General features: G+C 37.1%; 1 protein-coding gene and 1 pseudogene across 2 annotated transcripts; both read right to left on the bottom strand.

The window, feature by feature from the left end:
- Window positions 1-2,843: 2,843 nt before the first annotated feature.
- Window positions 2,844-22,681, bottom strand: LOC118709934 (transmembrane protease serine 11B-like protein). 2 transcript variants are annotated; one of them, XM_036422396.2, is made up of 10 exons: window positions 22,498-22,681; window positions 15,135-15,250; window positions 11,092-11,210; window positions 10,937-11,004; window positions 8,524-8,684; window positions 7,824-7,862; window positions 7,152-7,326; window positions 5,928-6,187; window positions 5,311-5,453; window positions 2,844-3,456 (listed from the first exon to the last, which is right to left on the bottom strand). In XM_036422396.2, the coding sequence occupies exons 1-10, from the start codon at window positions 22,503-22,505 to the stop codon at window positions 3,295-3,297; spliced, it is 1,251 nt and encodes a 416-aa protein (XP_036278289.1). In that variant the 5' UTR covers window positions 22,506-22,681; the 3' UTR covers window positions 2,844-3,294. The 2 variants fall into 2 exon arrangements, with proteins under 2 accessions (XP_036278289.1, XP_036278201.1); XM_036422308.1 differs by lacking the exon at window positions 22,498-22,681 and having other exon boundaries at window positions 15,135-15,267.
- LOC118710011 lies at window positions 17,016-17,672 on the bottom strand (annotated as a pseudogene).
- Window positions 22,682-23,273: the final 592 nt, after the last annotated feature.

Here is a 23,273-nt window from a genome sequence, read left to right as displayed (position 1 = left end):
ATGTTTATGCCATATATAACTATAAGGATTAATGATTATTGGATGTTTAGGGATTGATGTAATTATTTTGTGGATGTTGATAATGTGCACTTACTTTTAGAACAATTAGCATAGCTCAGTAGTTTTAAAAGTTCGGTCTGAGTGTCTCTGAGACCCTTTCAGCAGGTCTGTACAGTCAAACCAATGGTATATACAAACAGTGGTGGCTAAAACTGCTGGCATCTTAGCAAATCAAGACAATGCCATCAAACTATACCAGGAGTCTTTATATCATTCATTGTATTCTTCACAGGGATAAAGATCTAACTTCATTTAAGAATTCCCTTATTGAAACATTAAAAATTGTATGTTACATAAAGTTTTCGTGCTGAGCACATCATCAGTAATATTCTGAATGACAAACAGAAATACAAATAAGCACCTTTACCTTTTCTGCATACTGAATTAAAATGTCTTTAGGACAGCATTTGAACAATTGTATGTTTTACATGCTGAAGTCACCACTTTTGTCATGAAACAACATTTTATTTGAAAAGAATAACTGACAAACTACGATTATTTAGAATTGGTATTTGGCAGGCATTAACTTGAAAATGAATAAAGGAAACCTATTGCAAGTGAAACAAATGACAATATTCACTGCTGATGATAAAATTTGAAATTTGTCATGAAAATTAGAATTTTGGTAAATTTATATGTGCCTCTCATACTTAAAGACTTTATATTAATGAGTGTGTTATATTTTAAGATATATTTTATTTATTGATTTATTTATTTTTAGAGAGAGGAAGGGATAGGGATAGGAAACATCAATGACAGAGAAACATCAATAGGCTGCCTCCTGTATATCCCCTCCTGGGGATTGGGCCCACAACCCAGTCCCTTCCTTATCATGGACTTCTGTGATGGTCTAAGAGGAAGAGTGATATAGGATAAATGTTAGTTTTCATCCTTGTCCAAGGTTGTTAAAATCTATGTCTCCATGTCTTCATCCAAATTATAATAGTAGTATAGTTCATAGAACATAAGGATTAACTGGGATAAGATATGTAAAGTTATTAGAATTGTTTCTGACACATAGTAAGAACTCAATAAATATTAAGTTTTATTATTTAATTTCTTATTGTAGTAAATAATACAATATTTGATGTTAGTTATAACCAAATGGGTTAAATAATCAGGTAGATAATAACTGAATTTAATATGCCAAGACTTCTTTAAGAGTCTTTGAACACTTAAAAAAACTAGGATTGTGAATGTTGGAAAATAACTTATAACTGCCATTAAAAGCAAATTTATGAAACTCTGGAGCAACTAACTTATATGGTTGTATATTATATATATTAATTTCAGGTTTTATATAGAAAATGGTTATAGGTAGAGAGTAAAATCTATATTTTCTGGGAGGAGAAAATTCTATAGGTAAAACATTTCCTTTTATATATCCAATCTAGGTTTTGGAAGCTTAAATAAAATTTAAACACTGTATAAGGACTCTTGTTAAGCCTCTGAGTCAAATTTTTAGTAAAGACTGATAAAGATTTCTACCCTTGAAAGATGAATATTACAAACTAAAGTCACTAAATTTATGAAGATTGTATGGTTTATAAAACAGAATCCTGTGCTCACTTCTACAAACTGAGACCAAGAACATGGCCAGTAATTAGCATTTCTCACGTATAAAACAGCCAACTACAAGTAGGTATGCAGGTATGGATGCAACTGCCCTCCAGCCTCCAGTGACCTTCCTTTCTCTCAGTCCTCAGCCACAGCTTCTAGAGCCACCTCCTTGGTCATTCATCATCCACTTCTGAGACCCACAAATGTATGGTTGACTGAGTCGCTAATGAACCATGAGCCTTCAAATCAGCCAGAATTAATTCCTCTGAGGTGGAGGATGCTGTCACAGCCTGGTCAACCTGAATCTGCAGATCTCCCTTACTGCCTCTCTTTGGGTCTTCATATCCATGGGATCACATGACCCTGGTCCATTTGTGCCACTTCTGTGAATAATAGGAGGAGAAACAGAGTGCATCCTTATCTCTTGAAGTTGTAAAACCAGCACAGCAACAAAGCCCTTTTCTAAGAAATTCAGAAGCCATCCTGAGATGAGTGAGATGGCAACCTGCACTCCATGAAAACATCCTTGGCCCCAAAAGGGAGGCACATCCTGGGCTCTATCTGCATGCTCCACAACTCTTTTTCTTCCTGATAAACACTTCCTAGACCCAGAGCTGACACTCATGAGAGGACAGACAATCACCTGACCAAACTCCACAAGCTGTTCGGCCCCATCCCTGGCTGATGCAGCCTCATCCTCAAATGTGACTAGGAGCCTCTCTTGCCCACTGCATGCCCCTGATCTGGCCCAGCCTCTCCTTCCTGCCTCCTGGTAGCCTTTTAACTGCCATGTTGCCCTTTCCCAAGCAGTTGACCAAGTGGAAGCAATAACAGAAAAATAAAAGAAGAAAGTTACCTGCAAAAGACTAATAAAACAAACAAAAAGAAAAATCTCATATTGAACAAGAATAATCTACTTTTTGTTCCTTTATTTTTTTAAATTTATCTTTATTGTTGAATGTAAAATACATTAGACATTTCCATGGCTCATAGCTACTTCTTTTTACATATGTTACAGATAAAGAATTTCTACAGAAGCCTGTATCAACGTTGACGAATTACTGAGTGCACCGGGTTGTTTTACCCAGTTTTGCTGATGGTGAAATTCTTTAACTGAAAGAGCTGATTAGCACCCAAATAAGAGACTCTAATTTAGGGCCTACATTCTGACCATATTTAATCAGCTTAACAATAACCCACAACCTTCGGACCAACTCATTCTGACCATATTTAGTTCACAATCATACCCCTTTCACAAAAACTATGACTTGCGAGCAGATAGAGCACATTCCAACCCACCTCTCAGAAGGTGTTGGTTCCAGTCTCTCAGAGTATTGCCTGGCAATTTGCACTAGACAAGAACATACTTTCATAATTCTGCTAAGTCTGAATGCCTAAAACCAAGAGCTGTATTTCACAATGTGGGTGCATGAAATAGAAAACAAATAGTAATTGTCAGTTTTTGATAAGATTGCTTTCTTAACTTAGGCCTTCCTTGACTAAACATGTAATTTCTTCTTTTGTAGCGTCTGCTTAAAGTTCATAAATACTCCCTCAGGACCATACTTTTTTCTAAACAACCTTTGTATAAGCTAATTGAAAATGCACGTTACATAAGGCTTAGGAGTAATAGGTTAAAATGACCTAAGATAGTTTCTACAAGATGCTTTTCTCTTAAATACCAGTCTTGGAGGCAATCCAGTTGCGGTAGGCGGTCACTCGCATATAGACACCTGGCTTGTTGATTTTACCACATTCTATACCCCAGCTCACTACTCCAACAAGGTACCAAATATGTCGAGAATTGGGATAAACCAGTGGTCCTCCGGAATCACCCTAAATAAAACAAAGAATATTTATCATTGTGAAAATTTACTCCCAGGTACTTAAATTACCCTGAATGAAAAGTCAAGATGATGTTTTGTGTTTCATGCTTCATAAAGATCATAGGGAGGTATATGATGTAAATCCATTCTTCATCCTTAATTGTAACTCTGGCCAGAATGTAACTGTGATCATCCAGAATATATTCTCTGGGGCTCTTTAGAATTGACCTGAACCTTGAAGGCATGAACTGATAAGTTACAAGGTCTAATTCCACGAGAAAGCTTTGGGAGACATATATTATTGATAAGCTCGCACTATAGGGCCTCCTATCTGAGAAAAGTAGCCAGACCCCTAATCATGAGGAGGCTAAAAAAATAAGTAAAAATGAGCTGAAAGTAATTGAAAACTTTCTGAGACTGATTTCCTTTTTTCTTGTTGTTAATCCTTTTCTGAGGATATTTTTCCAATGATTTTTTTTTAGAGAGAATGGAAGAGAGGGGGATAGAGAGAGAGAGAGAGAGAGAGAGAGAGAGAGAGAGAGGAATAGAGATTGCCTCCCACAGTGCATGAGATGGAGCCTGCAACCAAGGTACATGCACTTGACCAGAATCAAATCTGGGACCCTTCTGTCCATGGGAAGACACTCTATTCACTTAGCCAAACTGGCTAGGACCTGAGACTGATTATTCATTGAAATATGATCAAGGTTATGGACTGTGATGCTAGACTACCTATTTTGGATGCCAGCTTTCTCATTTAATAGCTGTGTGACCTTGCTGAAACCAGTTTGGCTCAGTGGATAGAGCATCGGTCTGCGGACTGAAAGGTCCCGAGGTCGATTCTGGTCAAGGGCATGTCCATTGGTTGTGGGCACATCCCCAGTAGGGGGTGTGCAGGAGGCAGCTGATCGATGTCTCTCTCTCATCGATGTTTCTAGCTCTCTATCCCTCTCCCTTCTTCTCTGTAAAAAATCAATAAAATATATTTTTTAAAAATAGCTGTGTGACCTTGTGTAAATTACATTACCTTCTTCTGCCTCAGTTTCAGTATATATAAAATAATAATAATGAAAGTAGCTACATCACAAAGTCATAATTAAAAGGATTTATATTTGTAAAGGACTTCAGTTTGTGCTTGGTTCAGAGTAAGTCCAACATAAGTGTTTGTTAAATACTTATAAACACACTCGAGGCCTGTTGCACCAAACTTGTGCATGGGGGGCTCTCTCAGATACTTAAATTACCTTGTCCGGCCACACCCCCTCATAATCTGGGACACCTCAGGAAATATCCGACTGCCTGTGTAGGCCCAATCCTACAACCAGCAGTCAGATATCCCTCTTGCAATCCAGGACCACTGGCTCCTAATGACTTGCCTGCCTACCTGCCTGCCTGCCTGATTGTCCCTAACCACCTTTCCTGCCTGCCTTATCACCCCTAACCACTTGCCTGCCTGCCTGATCTCTCTTAACCCTTTTCCTGCCTGCCTGCCTGCCTGATTACCCCTAACCACTCTCCTGCCTGCTTCATCACCCCTAACCACTCTGCATGCCTGCCTCATCGCCCCTAACAGCCTCTGCCTCTGCCCCTGCTGCCAGGGCTTCATTCAAGGAAAGATGACTAGAATGATGTCTGGAAGGTCAATAGGCTGTCGGGCCTAATTAGCATATTATGCTTTTATTATTATAGATGTTACATGTAGGGAAGGATCACTTTAGTGCCACATTGAGGGAGTTTGACAGATTGTCAAAGTACAAATTAACTTAACTATAGAATTCTCTTCATGTTGAAAAATATTCATAAGATAACAGCAGTCAATTATACAGTATATTGTATGTCCAATGTGAATAATGTTCAGACTTACCTGGCAAGCATCAATATTTCCTTCCATGTACCCAGCGCATAGCATCGTGTCCTCCACCAAACCATTGTATGCTTCCTTAGAATTACAAGTGTTTGTGTCGATAATCTTCACAGGTGCTTTCTGAAGTATTGTTGGGTATTTACCTAAAAGAAGTAAACATTCTCAGCAAAAGAGCTGCTCTGAAACAGAGCAAGAGGGAAATTTGATTTTTCCTTTGTGCATAAGACCTATATTTGACACTTGCCATTCTTAGGATGAGAAAGCCCTCTTAGCCCCCCTCTCAGTAAAACCAATGAAAAAGAAATGTTCAGAGAACGGTTTGAAACATCCTCTTAATGCTGCCTTCCTATGTCCTTGCCTCTCTTTTTACATCTTTGGACCAGAACTTTCTCACATAGGCTCTCCAGCTAGAGAGTTTTCACAAGTTGGTCTCCTTAAAATGTTCTAAAGCAAGGCAATTTGCAAAGCCATAGATCCAAGTGCAGCATTTTCTGAGAAGTTGCCTGAGAGTACTGGGCATCCGGAGGTAAACAATGCCTTTGACTCTGTACCTAGATAACTAATGTCTCTTGTTGCCATGTACCTTACTCACTATGTTAAGATTTCACTGGACTTACCATTATATGAAAGTGCTCCCCATCCTGTAACAACAACGCCTTCACCAGGTAGAAACACCTGTGTGGCTTCAGGAAGACAAACCCGATGGACATCATTCCTAAATAAAACTTTTTCAGTGAGCATGACAACTGCAATGTCATCATGATGTTCACCTGGGATGTAGTCTTCATGAATAATAATTTGTTGAACATAATGTTGCATATAGGGGGGAGTTACTTTGGTGCCAAAGCTGATAGTATAGTTTTGTGGATTGAGTGTCCTAAAGAAACAAAAATCGTGTATTTGGTATTTATTTCAAAGTGATAGAAATACAACCTGCATCTATTATACTCCTTTCATGACATTAAATTTTCCTTACTTGATAATTCATTATTAGTGATAGAACCCGACTTGTAAGATAATTTTAAAAACCTTCTTTGACTCCTTTCAATATACACTGTGCAAGGCAATGAAAATACATAAATAAAAATAAGTAAGCCAGGCTTTCAAGAAATTTAAGTCTAATGAAAGATGGCATAAACATAGGCAACTATGATTGCTTAAATGATTGTGTATATAATTAGTGGGACCACAGTTATATACATGCACTAGGACAGTGTTTCCCAAAGTGTGGTACGCATACCTCCAGGGGTACGGGAAGAGTTTGTACTGGAGTTTGGTGGGGATATGCTCTGCACCGGAGTTTGGTGAGGGTATGCACTGCATCGTGCTTAGCTGCGCCTAATTCTATGTTCTCATGAGTATGAGGGGTACTCAACGTTACAAAAATTATAGAAGGGGTACACATATGTCAAAAGTTTGGGAAACACTGCACTAGGAAATGGACCATTTCTTGGGGAAAGTAGCATTTTGGGTGAAACAATAGAGCTAAGTCACATGTGACTACAAAATGACAAGGGGACAGGCCCACGAAGAGGGGAGGGAGGTATAAAATGGGATGATGTGTTTTAGCAACTACAAGTAGTTGCAGTATAAAGTGACATGAGATAAGAATCATGTGCAATACATATGACATAGTATGAATGAATGACTCTTCCCATTGTTATTGGTAAGGTAGGAAAGCCTTAAATTGGTTTACCATATCATTTGTCTTCCAAACCTCCCAGGACACTTTTGAGAATGAAAGGGCGTGCTACTGATAATTAAACTGGGATAATGGAGGCCAACTGGGAATGTACCAAGAACTTTTGGTCCCCCTCGCCTGGGCAACATGATGAACTTACTTTTGAAAGCAGTGAGCTGCAGTCACCAGGTATCTGTCACTGATCAAAGATGCCCCACAGTAGTGTCGGCCATTGACTTTGAGACTTGCTTGCCAGGGCCACTCTCCTTCCCGAACATTGGAACCTCCCTTGACTCTATCATATGTAGCTGATATTCTTGCTCGTCTCCCACAGCCTGTCAGAGGGAGTCAGTTTTGTTCCATTGAGAATAGAAAAATAAGGTTGATTTGATGACAAAGCTGAGAGTGAAGTGAGATATTCTCATATGGTCTGTCTGACAATATCTTACACTGGTAGGAACAGAATCATTAGCAACCCTTGAATCACCTCCATAGAACCTCCAAGACATCTCAGCCCTTGAAGAGTATAAAAGCTGTAGGAGGCATGTAAAGTCATGATTAAGAGCATGGCCTCTGCAACCATACCCCCTGGCTTGAATTCTGTTACCACATTTACAAGCTGGTTGAACTTAGGCAAATTATGCCACTTCTTTGTGCTTCAGTTTCCCCACCTCTAAAATGGGGTAATAATAATAATTAATTTTAGAATTGTTGTGAGGATTAAGCAAGTTGTATATAAAGCACTTAGACCTGTGCCTGGCCAAAAGTAACAAATCTTGACTTATGTTTTAGATCGCCTTATATATTTAAATTAAAAAGTATCTGAACTTACGGCTGTTGATAATCCTTTCAGTATCAGCCTTAGTGGTTTCTGAAATATAACAAAAAAGACATGGTAAATGAAATAGTCCACTGGCCTTGGAACCTATGGAGTGAGATGGTAGGTAGGACTCTCAGGATAAAATGTCAATATGAAGGAGAGAACATGGGTTTACTCGAATTGTTCTTTTACTGTATGTGAATGTGATATGAGTATCATCTTCATAGTACCATGTGAGAGATTTCCTTCTACCTAATTAAAATTGTATTGTATATCATCTGGAGTGGAAAATTGCCAGTGTCTTCCTTTGTAAGAACAGGAAGTCTCCACAAGTGAATCTGATTTTTGTTAGCATACAAACATAACTTTCAGAAAGTGAGCAGTCATAAGAGCAGATAATATGCAGTTTTTTAAAGCTACAGGAGATCCTAAAAATAATAGCAAGACACACCATTATTTCTAGGAACTGTTCAAAGGCTTAGTATCCATTTTTAAATAACAAGTAGCTTTTTCCCCCCCAGAACCAGTTTTAAGGTGTGACATTATGATTTGAGTGTTTTTAATAATTTGAGTGTTTTTAATTGTTCTGATGTAAAACAATGACATTCATCTTTTTAAAAAATAGAGGATCAGCTTTGTTGCTGGTGCTTGTGATATGTGTCCAGATTAAAAGACGAAAGTAATACTGCTGTCATCTAATATGTGAGCTTACCCACAAGCCTAAGAGAATTAGGATCTGTAGTCAAGGATCCTGACTTGTCACTGAGCATCTGCCGTAAGATGCTTTCAATTCTTCTTTTTGTGTTTTCCTTCGTTGATCTGGAAGCCTTGAACATCAGCAATATATGTGCTGTCACGCTGTTTCTATCAGGACTGGAAACAACATAAAGGTGTCATATGTTGCTTAAAAATTACATTTCCTTCTTTTTTTTCTTGATCTTTGATATCTTGATTTCTTCTGATTTTTAGAGGTCTGTGCAGTACCTTCACTTTAATCACAATTATGCTTCTACCTACATTTTACTTGGTAGCAGTATACATGCAGCTATATTATTCACTTTAGAGGATAAATAGTTCTACAAATCTGAAAAATAAGAAAGGCCTGAGGCACAGGGTACAAGAACTGGGATCATTTATTCGGACATTGATTAATCATTTATTGAGCAACTGCTAGACAAACAACTGGGCCATGCGAGGGTGACTAGGACACATTTCCCACCCTCAAGAAATTCCCAGATTTCTAAGAGAGATAAAATATGTATACACATGACTATAATAAATGTGGCAGAAGTGGTAAGATATTTATCTTATCTGTTGTTGATAAGAAAAAAGGTAAGTCCTTTTTTACTTAAAGAATCAGAGAACTTTTCATGAAAGAGGTGACATGCACACTGGCCGTTAAGCATTTTTATTGCTGCTGCTTCATCATCAAGCAGAAAATGTCACCAGGCGGAGCAGAGGAGGAATAGTACTCCAGAATAACTAGAGAGCAATGACATTAATTGGTGTTTATTGGCCGTCTGTGTGTTCTAAATACTTGCTTATCTCATTTATTTTCACACTTAGTCTCCCCAGTGACTGTGCAGCACAGGTGTCATTGTCTTCACTTGATAGACAAGGAAAACTTGAGGTTCTGAGAGGTTACCTTCAAGTGCTCAAGATTGCATAGCTACTCAACTAGGATCCAGATTCAGTACGATTGACTCCACAACCCGGCTCTTTACATGTGCACTCTGTCTCCCTCTGCTCAGTCAGCTAGTGACCACAGTGTCAAAGAGACTGGACTTAGGAAGGCCTGTAATGCTAGCCGAAGGACAGCAGTGAAGAGAAGTTGAGTAAAATCATGCTTGAGGAAGATTCATCTGACTGTGGTGCTCAGGGCTGATTTGTCTGAAACTGGGAAGCACAAGAGGCTGGCTCATGGAATGCTCAAGCAACCTTGAGGGTAGTGTCTGAAGTGGCACCATTATGCTTTGGATCTCCCTAATGAGTTACCATCTTTTGGTGTATAAATCAACAATCATTCCTAGGAAGCATTCAGCTCATGGGAGTGAGAGTTTGGTTATTGTCACAGGGTGTGCCCACATGGGACACTACCTCTCCATCTCTTCCTATAAATAGCTGAAGTTACTAGAAAGATTGCCTTGGTATCAAAAAAGAGAAGTTTTCTGGTCATTGCAGTTTTGTCTGAGAGGTAATTTTAGTCTCCTGTTTCTTTCCAGTACTAAACTTGACCCCCATCGTTAATGCTAATTGAAATCTTGATTTATTGTGCAATTCCAGCAGTTCCATGAGTTCCAGGAGTAGGGGACATGTAGGCAGTCTGGTGGCATTGATGAAGGTAACAGTATGATTTCCTTCATTTGAAATGTGTTTATTTGCAAATTGTTGCATGCATATTATCTTTTTTGATCCCATGCACAGTTTTATGAGTGATGCAGTGTAGGTGTCATTATCAACATTTCACAGACAGGGGAGCAGATTCAAAGTGGTATGGTGACTTTCCTGTCTCTAGGGTTACTAAGTGGCAAAGGCTAGGCTCAGGTTATCAATTTCCTATTCTAGAATTCCCTCTGCTTTTTTCATGCTACTTCAAACCCACATGCAGAGAACATAGCACAGGTATTTTACTTCTTGCTGTGGTGTTGAGAAGGATTGCCTAGGTATCAAATCATGGTAGAGATATATTCTTTTCCATAAGAACTCTAGAACAGTTCTGTAAAGTACTTAGCTAACTTGCAAGAAGGAAGACTGGAGAAGACAAATTCTGTATTTATGCTACTGCTAAATAAAAATGTCAGAACATCAAACATCAGTCTAAGGGACCATTTAATAATGTTTTCTGAACATAAAAAGTTATGAAACCAGAGGGATATATTTTTATTTAATTTAAAAATTGATAACATTTTCAATAGTTCTAATGAACTCAGTTATATTGCCTGATATTTCCTTTGGTTTTATACTGAACAATTAACCTGACACTTAGCTTAGGACAATACTGAATATTAGTAACTCATTGGATAATTATTGTGATATATTTATAGGAGACTCTTTTTATAGGAGCATTATAAGCATAATAATATTATAGTAGGTTGATCTCTTTTATGTTATTGTCAGTTACTTACACCAGTGTGATAACTTGAGAATTGAGATATTGTTTGTAAATGTCAGAACTCTGAAATGCATCAGTCATCTGTTAAAGAGAATACATAAGGTCAAACATCAAATTCCAATAATATATTTATATTTCAGAGAATTAACAAGAAAAACACTAATTTACCTTAGTCTCAAGAATTGTGCTAAGATAGTTATTTTCTGATGATGTCTCTTTTTCATAATTTCTATTATGTGGGATATTCAAAACCTTAAAGTTACCTTGGTAGTAGTAGACTCTGTTTTCTGTGAGATAAAGAAATAATCCAAGAATTATTTAAGTGAAATGGGTTTACAATCCAAATATAGATTACATGGTAATATCAACTAATAAGAACTGTGCTTACATTAGATATTGATAAATGCTGTGAATCTTTCTGGCATGTTTTTTATTAGATAACCTAGGCATTGTGAAAATTATTTATAAGACCAAGATTGAAGTAGATATGTATTAGAAAAAAATCATAAAAAGTTGATACTGAGTCTCAGTGGATAGAGCGTCGGCCTGCAGACTAAAGGGTCCCAGGTTCGATTCCAGTAAGAGAATGTACTTTGGTGTGGCTACATCCCCAGTAGGGGGTGTGCAGGCAGCAGCTGATTAATATTTCTAACTCTATCCCTCTCTCTTCCTCTCTGTAAAAAAATCAATAAAATATATGTTTTTTAAAAGTATTCAAATTCATGTTTTATAATTTACTATTCACAATGAATGCTTCAGTTCTTTAATTAGATTCTTGAATATTTGTATCTGTTACAGCAATTAGGCACCCATGAGTATTTTCAATGTAAAAAACAATAAATTGGCAAGATAAGAACAATTTTTGTTTCAACTGCATGGAGCATTTCCCCCCAGGTACAGTGGATAAACTGAATATGTAATTGTCTAAGACATTTAAGACTAAAAAACCATACTCTGGAACAAGGAATCAACTCTTGAATATCATATTTTTAATTTAATTTTATGCAGCAATCCTAATGGGCCACTGGGATTGCTCGCTATGCTGGGCCACTGTGCATAAGCCATTGTGTTCTGTTAGTACCTGATGAGATGAAAATAATCCCTTAGGGATGGGGTATTGATAAGGCTTACTTGCACTTTATGATTAATATTCCCATCTCTATTGGTTCAAATACCAATAAGAATTGAAAAACATGAAAAAGGGGCAGAAAGAAGGAACATGTTTTGCAATTTTTCCATGTGTTGGTTACTTATAACATTTCTATAAGAAAAACTTACACAAACACATGATGTTGTCATTTTGGTGGATTAGTCTATACTAGGAGTTCTCTATTTAATAACAGTTTAAGCATCAATTATAAAAACATTTATATTTGAAGCTGTCAGAGTTTAAAAACACTTCTCCTGCTTTAAATTCAGGGGAGAGGGGGGGAAGAGATAAGAAAAAAAGGTGGAGGGCTCAAGTTGAAGGGAAAGAAAAGAAAACATCCATGACTCCAAATAAAAAACTATAAAGCAAATATGACAAGAACTGAAATATACACTAAGGTGTGAAAGGGTATAGAGCAGAAATTCATCTCCTCCCAAGTTGAGATGATCAAAAGTTCTCAATGATTCTATGATTCTAGTAATAAGACTTGAGATTGTAGAAAAAGATAAGGGATATTTCTGTAGACAATTATTTTGACACTGCAGAATGATGATAGTGAAAATAAAAGTGAAATCATACTACTGTGACATTTTTATTATGTGTGGTCAAATCTCCCAGCAGAGGCAACTTGCTGGAGCCAAATGGGGTGAAAAATGGAACAAGTCAGAATCACTCTGCCATGATTCAGAAAGTGTAAATCAAGGAACTATCCTCAGGACCACCTTGGCTTCTTAAGTGTTAAAAACTGAAGGTAAATGTGCCCCAGTGTTAAAGAAAAATAACAGACTGAATAAGAGAACATTTGAGAGGACAAACCAAAATATAAATTCCAAACTCCCTTAGCCTATAAGCCACCCCTAGTCTCACTTCCCACAATAATCCTTTGAAAACAGTCTTGTCCAAATCAAAAAGAGTACTTAATAATTACAAAGGATCCAGTAAGAAGCTTTTTATTATTATCATGAAACAAAGAAAAAGTTTTTACTAGGACTTCCCATTGTCTTAAAAATATTATAGAATAAAGAACTCAAAATAGCTGAAGCTGGTTTGGCTTAGTGGATAGAGTGTCAGCCTGCAGACTGAAAGGTCCCAGGTTCAATTCCCATCAAGGGCATGTATTACATTGGTTGCGGGTACATCCCTGGTGAGGGGTGTGCATGAGGCAGCCGATCAATGATTCTCTCTCATCGATGTTTCTAGCTCTCTATCCCTCTTCCTTCTTCTCTATAAGAAATCAATAAAATATATTTTAAAAAAAAGAACTCAAAATATACAATTTAGTGAAGAAAAGCTAGCGGATTTAGTAAAGAAATGGAAGAGGAGCCCTGTCTGGGTGGCAAAACATCATCCTGTACACCAAAAGGTTGCGAGTTCAATTCCCAGTCAAGGCATGCACCTAGGTTGCGAGTTTGATCCCAGGTGGGAGTGGGTATGATAGGCAATCAATGTTTTTTTCACATCAATGTTTTTCTCCCTCTACCTTCCTCTCTCTAAAATGAATAAACATATCCTCAGCTCAGGATTTTTATACAAAATTTCTATGCTATTTATTAAGGTTCAGTGTAGAATTAAGACATTTTCAGGCATGCAAGTTGTCCAAATGTATACTTCTCAGAAAGCTCCTAGATATGCCACCATAATTGAGTAAATAACATAATAAAAATAAAATATGGGATGCAGGCATTAGAAAATTAAGTCCAATATACAATTGAAAGTAATCCCCAAGATGTTACTGAAGGAAAATCCCAAGTGAACTATGTAGCCAGGATGTGAATGAATACAGAATCCTCATAGTCCATAGAATAAAGTGAATATATAAAACCAATAGTTGAAAAATTAGGACATAACAATATTATGAATCAACTGAAAGAGTTGAAAGTGGTTGCTTCTGAGAAACTGGAAATAAAGAAGGAGGAGCTGCATCCTATATAATAAATAGGTAATATGCAAATTGACCCCTCACACCATGACACAAGATGGCCATCCCCCATGTGGTCAAAGATGGATGCCACAGATGGTCAGAAGGGGAAGGCAGTTGGGGGCGACCAAGCCTGAAAGGAGGGAGGGCAGTTGGGAGAAACCAGGCCTGCAGGGGAGGGCAGTTAGGGGCAACCAGGCCTGCAGGGAAGGCATTTGGGGAAAGGGGACCAAGTCTTCAGGGAAAGGCAGTTGGGGGCAATTGGGCTGGCAGGGGAGCAGTTAAGTGTTGATTAGGCTGGCAGGGGTGTGGTTAGGGAGTGATCAGGCTGGCAGGCAGGTGAGTGATTGGGAGCCAGCACTTCTGGATTGTGAGAAAGATGTCTCCCAATGGGTCCCAGATTGGAGAGGGTGCAGGCTGGGCTGAGGGACACCACACCATGCACGAATTTCAGGCAGCAGTCCTCTAGTTTTTTTATAAAAAGCTCTGCCACTTTAAATTATGAGTATATATAACTTTGTAGGGGGAAAATGCAATAATGCCAAAGTCATGAAAAAAAGTTAATGATATGCATATTCAAAACTAAAAAAATAACAGTAGTAATTATGATTACAGACCAGAAAGAAGTGTTATAAACATTGAAAACATAAGATAATAATATTACTTATAAACTGCAGGGAAGTTTGGGAGAAAAATGAGAAGTATGCTGATTTTTTGTCTTTCATAGTAGAATGTAAATATAATATTGTCTACAGTTAAAACATTATTTTTAATAATAACACTAACTATCCTCATGTTTTCAAAATATTTTATCTATGTTAAAGGAAATTTTATATTAATATTTTATTAGGAATAAAAATTAGTCAAATGCAATATTATTTGTTTTCTCTTCTTCACATAAAATAAGTAATACTTTAAATATAAATAACATATAATACCATCTTGATAGAGTACTTTTCCTGTCTATCAAATATGTATTTTTGCATTCATATCTCTATATGGTATATATTCTTCTATCTGTGATCCCAGAAAAAAACATTTAAATAGAAATAGTTCATTGCTTGCAATTGTCTCTTTTTTTTTTTGTAGAAATGGAAATAAAGTTTACAACAAACTATAAGTAAAAATGTATTTTTTACCAACCTACTACCAGAAAATGAACCAGGAGACCAATAATTATTCCCAGGATTGCCAACACTCCAAACACAATGAGGACAATTATCCATAGTGGCAAAGATGTACGGGAAGTTGTGACTGGTCTGCAAGAAAAGGACATAAATATGAAGGATGTATTTTAAAAATTAGTCATTCTAAATATTTGTTTCTCCTTTTGCCCATATCTAGAAGCCCCACAATTCAGGCACAGTAATAGCAAAATATATTTTAAGAGAGAGAGAAAGAGAGAGAGAGAAAGAGGGAGAGAGAGAGAGAGAGACAAGGAGGGAGGAAAAGAGAATACTAGTAAAGGAGGAGGGAGGGAAGAAAGAAAGTCCATGAGCTTACCTTTATAATCAAACCTGTCTGGATCTGTGCTATGAAATTATTTCTCAGGAGTTTAATGGTTGGTACGCCAAATTATCTATACTTAGCATCTAATTCCTTCTCATGATCAGTGGATAGTGATAAAGTTGAAATCAGTAAATAACCAGCTTTCCAGGTTGCAGGATAAGAGGGGTGGAGAATTGAAATGTCTTAGGAGTTTTTAATGCCTAATCATATCATAATGTTTGAAGTATGATCATAAGCCTATCTTATTTATTATGTCCTTATTATATACAAAACACAACAAATATGAAGTGCTATATTTGGTCAAAGCAGTGTTCATCTCTCTTATTATTATAGTTTCTTTGTGGATATGATTGAAAATGATCTTTTATAGACAAGCATGGTATGACCAACCTACAACAAAGTATTTTCACTGTGTTTCATTTCTACAGCTAGAGGCCTGGTGCATGACATTCATGCAATGGAGGGTGTCCTCAGCCCAACCTGCGTCCTCTCACATTCAGGGACCCCTTGCTCCTTACTGCCTGCCCGCAATGGAGGCAGGAGAGGCTCCCACACTGCCGCTGCACTTACCAGCTGTGAGCCTGGCTTCTGGATGAGCAGTGCTCCCCCATGGGAGCACACTGACTACCAGGAGGCATCTCCTGCATTGAGTATATTTCCCCTCGTGGTCAGTGCACTTCATAGTGACTGGTCAATCCATGTTTGGTCAATTTGCATATTAGGTTTTATTATATAGGATAAATATGTGTTTAGAGCCACTGCTTAAGTTGAAATATGTGTAGAACTTTCCAGAAAACAACGCATGGAAACGTGTCTAGGAAGAGAAGACAACATGTAGTGCTCAAAGAATAGCCAGCAATTCAATTTTCTTGCAGGAAACTGTTAGTTATAGATTGGCCAAAGATGAAGTTGGATAATGTAATGATTAATTTTATGTCAACTTTGGCCAAGCTTGGTCCCAAGTTGTTTGGTCAATCACTAGTCTACATTTTGCTGTGAAGATATTCTGTGGTAAACTTTTATGATCAGTTGGCTTTACAAAAAGATTACTCTTGATAATAAAGGAGATAATTCAGCCTCATCCAATCAGATAAAGTTTTCCAGGGCCCAGCTAAAGCTGAGGTTTCTGGAAGAAGAAGGAATTCTGTCCTGGGAGTGTAACATAGAAATCATACTTGAGTTTGCAGCCTGCCAATTTGTCCTATAAATTTCATATTTGCCAATTTCACAACTGTGTTAAGTTATTCCTTAAAATAAAGCCACTCACTCTCCAGATGATAGATAGATGATAGATAGATAGATGATAGTAAGGTTAGATAGATATAATGAGTGCTATTTAGATAGATAGATATATAGATAGATATAAATTTATGGGCATATAGATATACAGTATATAATTTATTATATCCAATAGGATCTACCTATTATCTATCTATCTATCTATCTATCTATCTATCTATCTATAAAAAGAGGTATCCTATAGGTTCTGTTACTTTTTTTCTTTTTCTTTTTTTAACAGTAGCAGTGTGGTTTATTAAGCTGGGCCTTAGTACAGGTGCTAGGGCTTGCCCATGGTGCTCTCAATATACAAAGCTGGGACATGCTGCCAGTTCTTTTTGAGCAATGACATCAGAAATTGATAGCTAAGTGGATATTGTACACATGCTCATTTTCAGTCATCTTCAAGTGGGCAATAGCCACTGCCAGACACAGCATCTTCATCTGGTACTGGATAGCAAATTTCACCTCATCGGCTTTGGCCACCATGTTCTCATTATGGTGGGTCAACAAGGAAGGGAACTTGTGAACCTTATTCAGTCCTGGGCCCCAGATTCGTGGGATGTGCTTGATCAGGGACTCTGAAGCCTAAAAGGCATGGTACATCTTCACCAATTTCTTCTTTTTGTTGAGTTTTTTCAGCTCCTCGATGTGCATGTGGGAGAGATCCATCCCCTTGGCCTCATTTCAGTGCTGCTGGTGCCCCAGAGCACATACAGAGAATTTGGGGTGGGGATTAGACTTACACGGATGGTGCCCAAGAAGCATTTGTCCTTCTGAGGGTCATAGTTCTTCAAACTGATCTACAGTCTCCAAAAACTTCCGATGCTTGCGCTGGTTCCTGTGCAGGACTTCCTGCACCACCTCAGTGTTGCAGGAGACTTTGCTGCTCATGATTCCTAGCTGCAAAACTAGGTTCTGTTTCTTTAGAGACTCCTGACATCAACAGAGAGGCAACACCTTTGATGTCAAAACAAAGATAATGATATTTTTGTCTTATATGGTGGGTCTCCTCCAAATGTGATTGGAGAATGACCTTAGCCAGACATACCTGGGAGTGTTTTTTAACTATACAGATTAGTGTATCCTACCTCAGATCTAATGAATTCAGATTCCTAAAAGGGCCTGAGAATCTGCACTTTAATGTTCCTGGTGCTGCAGATTCTCACTTAACCATGTCAACACCAGGAGCTGTGTTTATGATATATGAGTTTTCAGTTCAAAATTAATTGGGTTGATGTTTTCAAGAGAAAAAAATTTTTAATCCTCACAATTTTTTTACTCTCTTTGAAAACTATTTCATATTTCTTTTCCTCAAACCTCCAGCACCGTCTGGTCCATCCTCAGGCTTAGCTGATAGCCTTACTTCCTAGACTACTGAAAAAATACAAGGCATCAGAGGAGAATATTTACAACTCCATTATCATATTTTTGAACTTTTTATCTGTTTATCTTCTACCCTCTGCTTTTTTGACATAGTTCTATAAATAAACTATGCCTCTGTGATATACCAACCTCTTCACCATCTCATTTCACTTTTAAACCTGTGTTTCCACCTGTTTCTAATCTATGTGCCAGTCATTTCAAACTACTTAGCGTTCCATGGACAAACCAACTCTTCCACATTTCCATATTCCTGCATATTCTGATCTTCTACCTAAAATGTCCACCTCAAGTCTACCCAGTGAGATTACATTCAAACTTTATTACTCAACTCTGTCATCCCCTGCTCACTGATGTCTTCCTTGGCCCAGCCTATTATGGGTCTACATTGAAAGTAGTTTTTCATTTTTATATGACAATTATTTTATTTCTAGCTGTGACCATATTGTAGTCTGGGGCCATGTTATTATTTGTTATTTTATACTTAGGGAGCAGGGTGGTGTCTAGCACATTATAGATAACTAGAGGCCTGGTACACAAAATTTGTGCATAGAGTGGGGGGTGTTCCTCAGCCCAGCCTGCACCCTCCCTAATATGACACCCCTCAAGGAATGTCTCACTGCCCATTTAGGCCAGATCCCGGATCAGACCAAAACGGGCAGTTGGACACCCCTCTCACAATCCAGGACTGCTGGCTCCCAGCCACTTGCCTGCCTGCCTGATTGCTTCTATCTGCCTGCCAGCCTGATAACCCCCTAACTACTCCCCTGCCAGCCTGATTGATGCCTCGGTAGGGGAGTAGCATCTACCTGATAATCCCCTAACCCTCTCCTGTTGACCTGATTGCTCCTAATTGCCCTCCCCTGCCAGCCTGGTTGTCACTAACTGCCCTCCCTACAGGCCTGGTCACCCCCTACTGCCCTCCTTTGAAGGCCTGGTTCCCCCCAAATGTCCTTCCCTGCAGGCCTGGTTTCCCCCAACTGCCCTCCCCTGGAGGCCTGGTCACCCCTAACTGCCCTCCCCTGCCAGCTTGGTCCCTCCAAATTGTCCTTCCTTGCTGACCTGATTGCCTACAACTGCCTTCTACTGCCCCCCATCTTGTGGTGGTCATCTTGGGTCCATATGGGGATGGCCATCTTTGACCACATAGGGGTGCAATCATTTGTGTTGGAGTGATGGTCAATTTGCATGCTATCTCTTTATTAAATAGGATACTTTTTGAAGAAGTAAATGCATGAAGCCAAGGGATATTAAGGACAACTAAATTATGAAGGATAGTTATATCATAGGAATACAGTTTGTGGAAAGACTTCAGTGCTAATCAGAAGAGCCACAACTATCATGAAAACCTGTGCTGCTTAAGAATAGGAATCTGCCAGTAGTCTGCATGATGGTAATTAAAGAAGAGAGAAAAAATGAGAAGAACAATGAGTAAAGAGACTACTGTAACCTATGGGAATGTAACGATGGAGTCCTGGATGGTGGTAGCAAGAAAAGAAAGTGATTAATTTGAGAAAGATTACAATATTATATTTGTCAGAATTTTATAATTAGTTAGCTATATTGGTAAAGAATGACAATATATTAAAGATAACATAAGTCTTTATCTCAAGAAATAAAGAAGAGTAAATGAAGCCTAAAGGCGGTAACTTGAGGATAAAAATTATAAATATTTTATATTTTGAGTTTGAGAGACATTTAAATTTCCATTATACTGTACAACTAGAAATATCAGACTGATAGTTAACATTGTTGTGGATACTATCTGAGGAGTCATCCAAAAAAACAGGAAAGAAACAAAGCTGTAACTAGTGTATTATGATGCATGCTGTATAAAATATTATGCAAAATTTATATTTCCCTTTTTAAGACAAAAATTTGTTTCCATTCTAACTAATACTAATTTCTTGATTTTTCATACATTTCTTAAATTTTACAGTCATATTGTTTGATGTCTCTCAAAAGAGTTTATAGTGTCAGCATGTTTCTTAAGTGTCAAATTCAAAATATTGTTCACCCTTCATTGAAAGGTTAGCCACTTACTTCATATCATAAGCATTCAACTGCACCAAAACTGCTTTGCTCATTGCTTGGTTCTCTACACCCTTGGCCCACACCCTTTCTTTACTTTTCTGTCTCCCATGAACTCTTTTTTTTTTTTTTCCTTAATAGTGTCTTAACTGGAGGTTGTATTTATACGTTTCTTACTTTGACTAGTTTTATTTTTAAATATTTACCTTCATATAGATTTGGGAATTTTTTTTCTCTTATTTCTACAGTTTAAGAACTTGTACCATATAAGAACATAAGTAAATTGAAATCTATCAAAATTTAATCAAACCAGATGTCTTAGAATTCATTTAGACACAATCGTTTGAAAAAGAACTAAAATAACAATCTCATTTTCAACTGTCCTTCATTGAAAACAGTCTAGAATTGTATATTTACACTTCCTCTCCTCTTTGTCCACTTTGATTATTGCTTGTTACCAGCTCAGATGCTCCTCTGGGTTCTAACAATCTTTAACTCATAACCTAAACATCTTACAAACCATTATACAGATTAAATAGCTGCTTAAAAGTGACAGACTTCCCAGGAAGAAAAATCTCTCAGCTACTTAGTCAATCTTTCTGGTAGTTCATGCTAGAAATTCTTCTGGGAGGTAAAATCACATAAAATAAATTACTGAAAAAGCATGCAGAATATTAATTATATCTTGTTATCAAAAACTCTTAACCATGAACTACTTTGTCACGCTATCTTGGCAAGTATCTAGAACACAACATTCTTTTGAGATTTTTCCTATTTTATCCTGTAGGACTATAATTTTAAAAAATTAAATTGATAAAATGTGGTTTAGAAGTCTTAACTTCCACTCCCAGTGTTCCTTTTCTTCTCTTGGTGTTCATCATTCAGGCAGCCAAGTGCAACCACAGGATTGATTAAGGTCTCTTCAAATGCACTTGCAGAATCAATTATGTTGCCAAATCCACTCAATGTCTTCCTGATAATCAGATTAATGCCTCACTCTGACTAGCTAACCACTGAATTAGGGCTTAAAAGCTTTCCTAGGTAACTAGGAATGCTTAGAAACAATGGGTTAATCCTTTGAAATCTTTTAGGTTGGGAGTTCACACAAGTATCAAAATGTTGAAGGAGATGAAGGAGGTGCCCTATGAATAAAAAGAAAATCACTCACCCAGCATAAAAGTGATGACTATATTATAAGCAAAACAAAACAAAGCAATCATGCTGTTTCCTCTCTCTGTTAAATGTGTATAATTACTTTTTTCCCCCCTGATATATCAGAGCTGAGACTAATAGGAAAACATCAGGGTAGGAGTAATATAACATCTTTAATTAAAAATATTTACTTTAGCTCAAGAAAAAATATTCTTACCATATCTTATTAAAGTATTATTATAATCTTTCTAATAACATTTTTATGTGAATATTAATGTAAAAAAACTATGTGTGTGTGTGTGTGTGTGTGTGTGTGTGTGTGTTTGTGTGTCTTAAAGGGCTCAACTAATGGCTCAAGATGAACCTATTTATATAAGGTATGCATTCATATTACACAGTTACCTGAACATAAAATATTTTATAATTAGTTTCACTTAATTTTGCTATTTTGCATTCATTTTTATGAAAATGCTTTGAGAAATAAAAGTAAGCTTTTAAAATGGCATTATCACTGTTCACTTCATGTAATAATTATCTAGTTAGATACTAAATTAAAAATAAAAAACACATGTTTATACATAATTAAACCATCTTAATTCATGATTATTTTACAGATAAAATTACATGATTAATATCTGATTAAAAGTAACAGACTTCCTAGGTTTTATGTATGATTCTACAAAAAAAACAAAAAACAAACAAAACCAGCTATGAAGCAATAATACTGTAAGATTCAAGAGAATATTCATGATAGCACTTTAAGAAGCACAAAATGTTAAAAAAAAAACAACAAAAAAAACAAGTAACTCATAATCATGATCACCAGCAATAACAATTTAACATTTTATTTATAAGAGAAAAAAATCTCCTTGTTTCCTCTTTTCCATTTTACAATAAGTCACACGTCTGTTAAGCTGCATGTCACCTTTCTGAAGCACTCCCTGAGTCACTGCACAAAACTACAAATTCCAAATCAAAAATTGTGTGTAGGTGATAGGGTTGTCTCCAGGCAGGAAACTTTAAAATCTGTGGAAAAATTACAAACTCCTCCTAAACTCAATTATCTTACTACAGTCCTTGGGTGGTAGTCATATTGAGGAAAAAGTTTAGTTTTATTTTTGTCGGAATTTCAGGCGAGCAAATCTCCACTTACCTATACATAATGTGCCGATATATTGGCTGTTGATGTCGAAAGCAATAAAGGAAACTTCTGCACTTCTTTGTCCTGACCAGTGGTTCTCGCGTAAATGTGCTAACCACAATGATACCTGGGATTTTAAGGGTTGGGTGCAATAGCAGAGGGTAATTAAAGAGAAACTTGTTTAACAAGTGTTGGTGACAGCTGTGCCTCTGCGGTTTAAAGGAAGAACTGAAAATCACTCTTTGAGTTGTATACTTAGAAAAAGATAGTAGCGTCACTTGGGTTGGTTGCCTGAGAGGTCCGCCCAAGAAATGCCACCAAATATTGGTGAATCAGTGCTCTGACTCAGATTCCATTCATTCTTTTTTGATACAGAGCTCTTCCACATGAAACCAACTCTACTCACCAGAGCAGTCTTTGGCAAATGACTTAAATATGCACTGTTGTTTTTTGTGTGTTTTTAATACAATAACTCAGCTACAGCATTACTCATTTGTAACATGCTTCATCTAAAAACTCTAACTGGGTTTATAATTATATAGAAATAGATTTACAGATAGAGATAGTTTTTGGTGTAAGAAACATCAGTCCTATTTTGGTAATTATTTTAAAAGTGGAACTAATTGATCTAGTCAAGAGTTATATTATTAAGTAAATATGGATTAAGTTTTCGGGTCACAAAATTTTTACAAAAAGAAAAGGAAGTAATTTAGATATTTTGGATACAAATATCTAGATTCTTAGCACCATCTTTCATATTTTTAACCATTCACTCAGTCCATTCATTT

Source organism: Pipistrellus kuhlii, unplaced genomic scaffold, assembly GCF_014108245.1.
Source record: "Pipistrellus kuhlii isolate mPipKuh1 unplaced genomic scaffold, mPipKuh1.p scaffold_m20_p_1, whole genome shotgun sequence".
Lineage (NCBI taxonomy): Eukaryota > Metazoa > Chordata > Mammalia > Chiroptera > Vespertilionidae > Pipistrellus > Pipistrellus kuhlii.
This window is presented reverse-complemented; position numbering and strand designations above follow the sequence as displayed.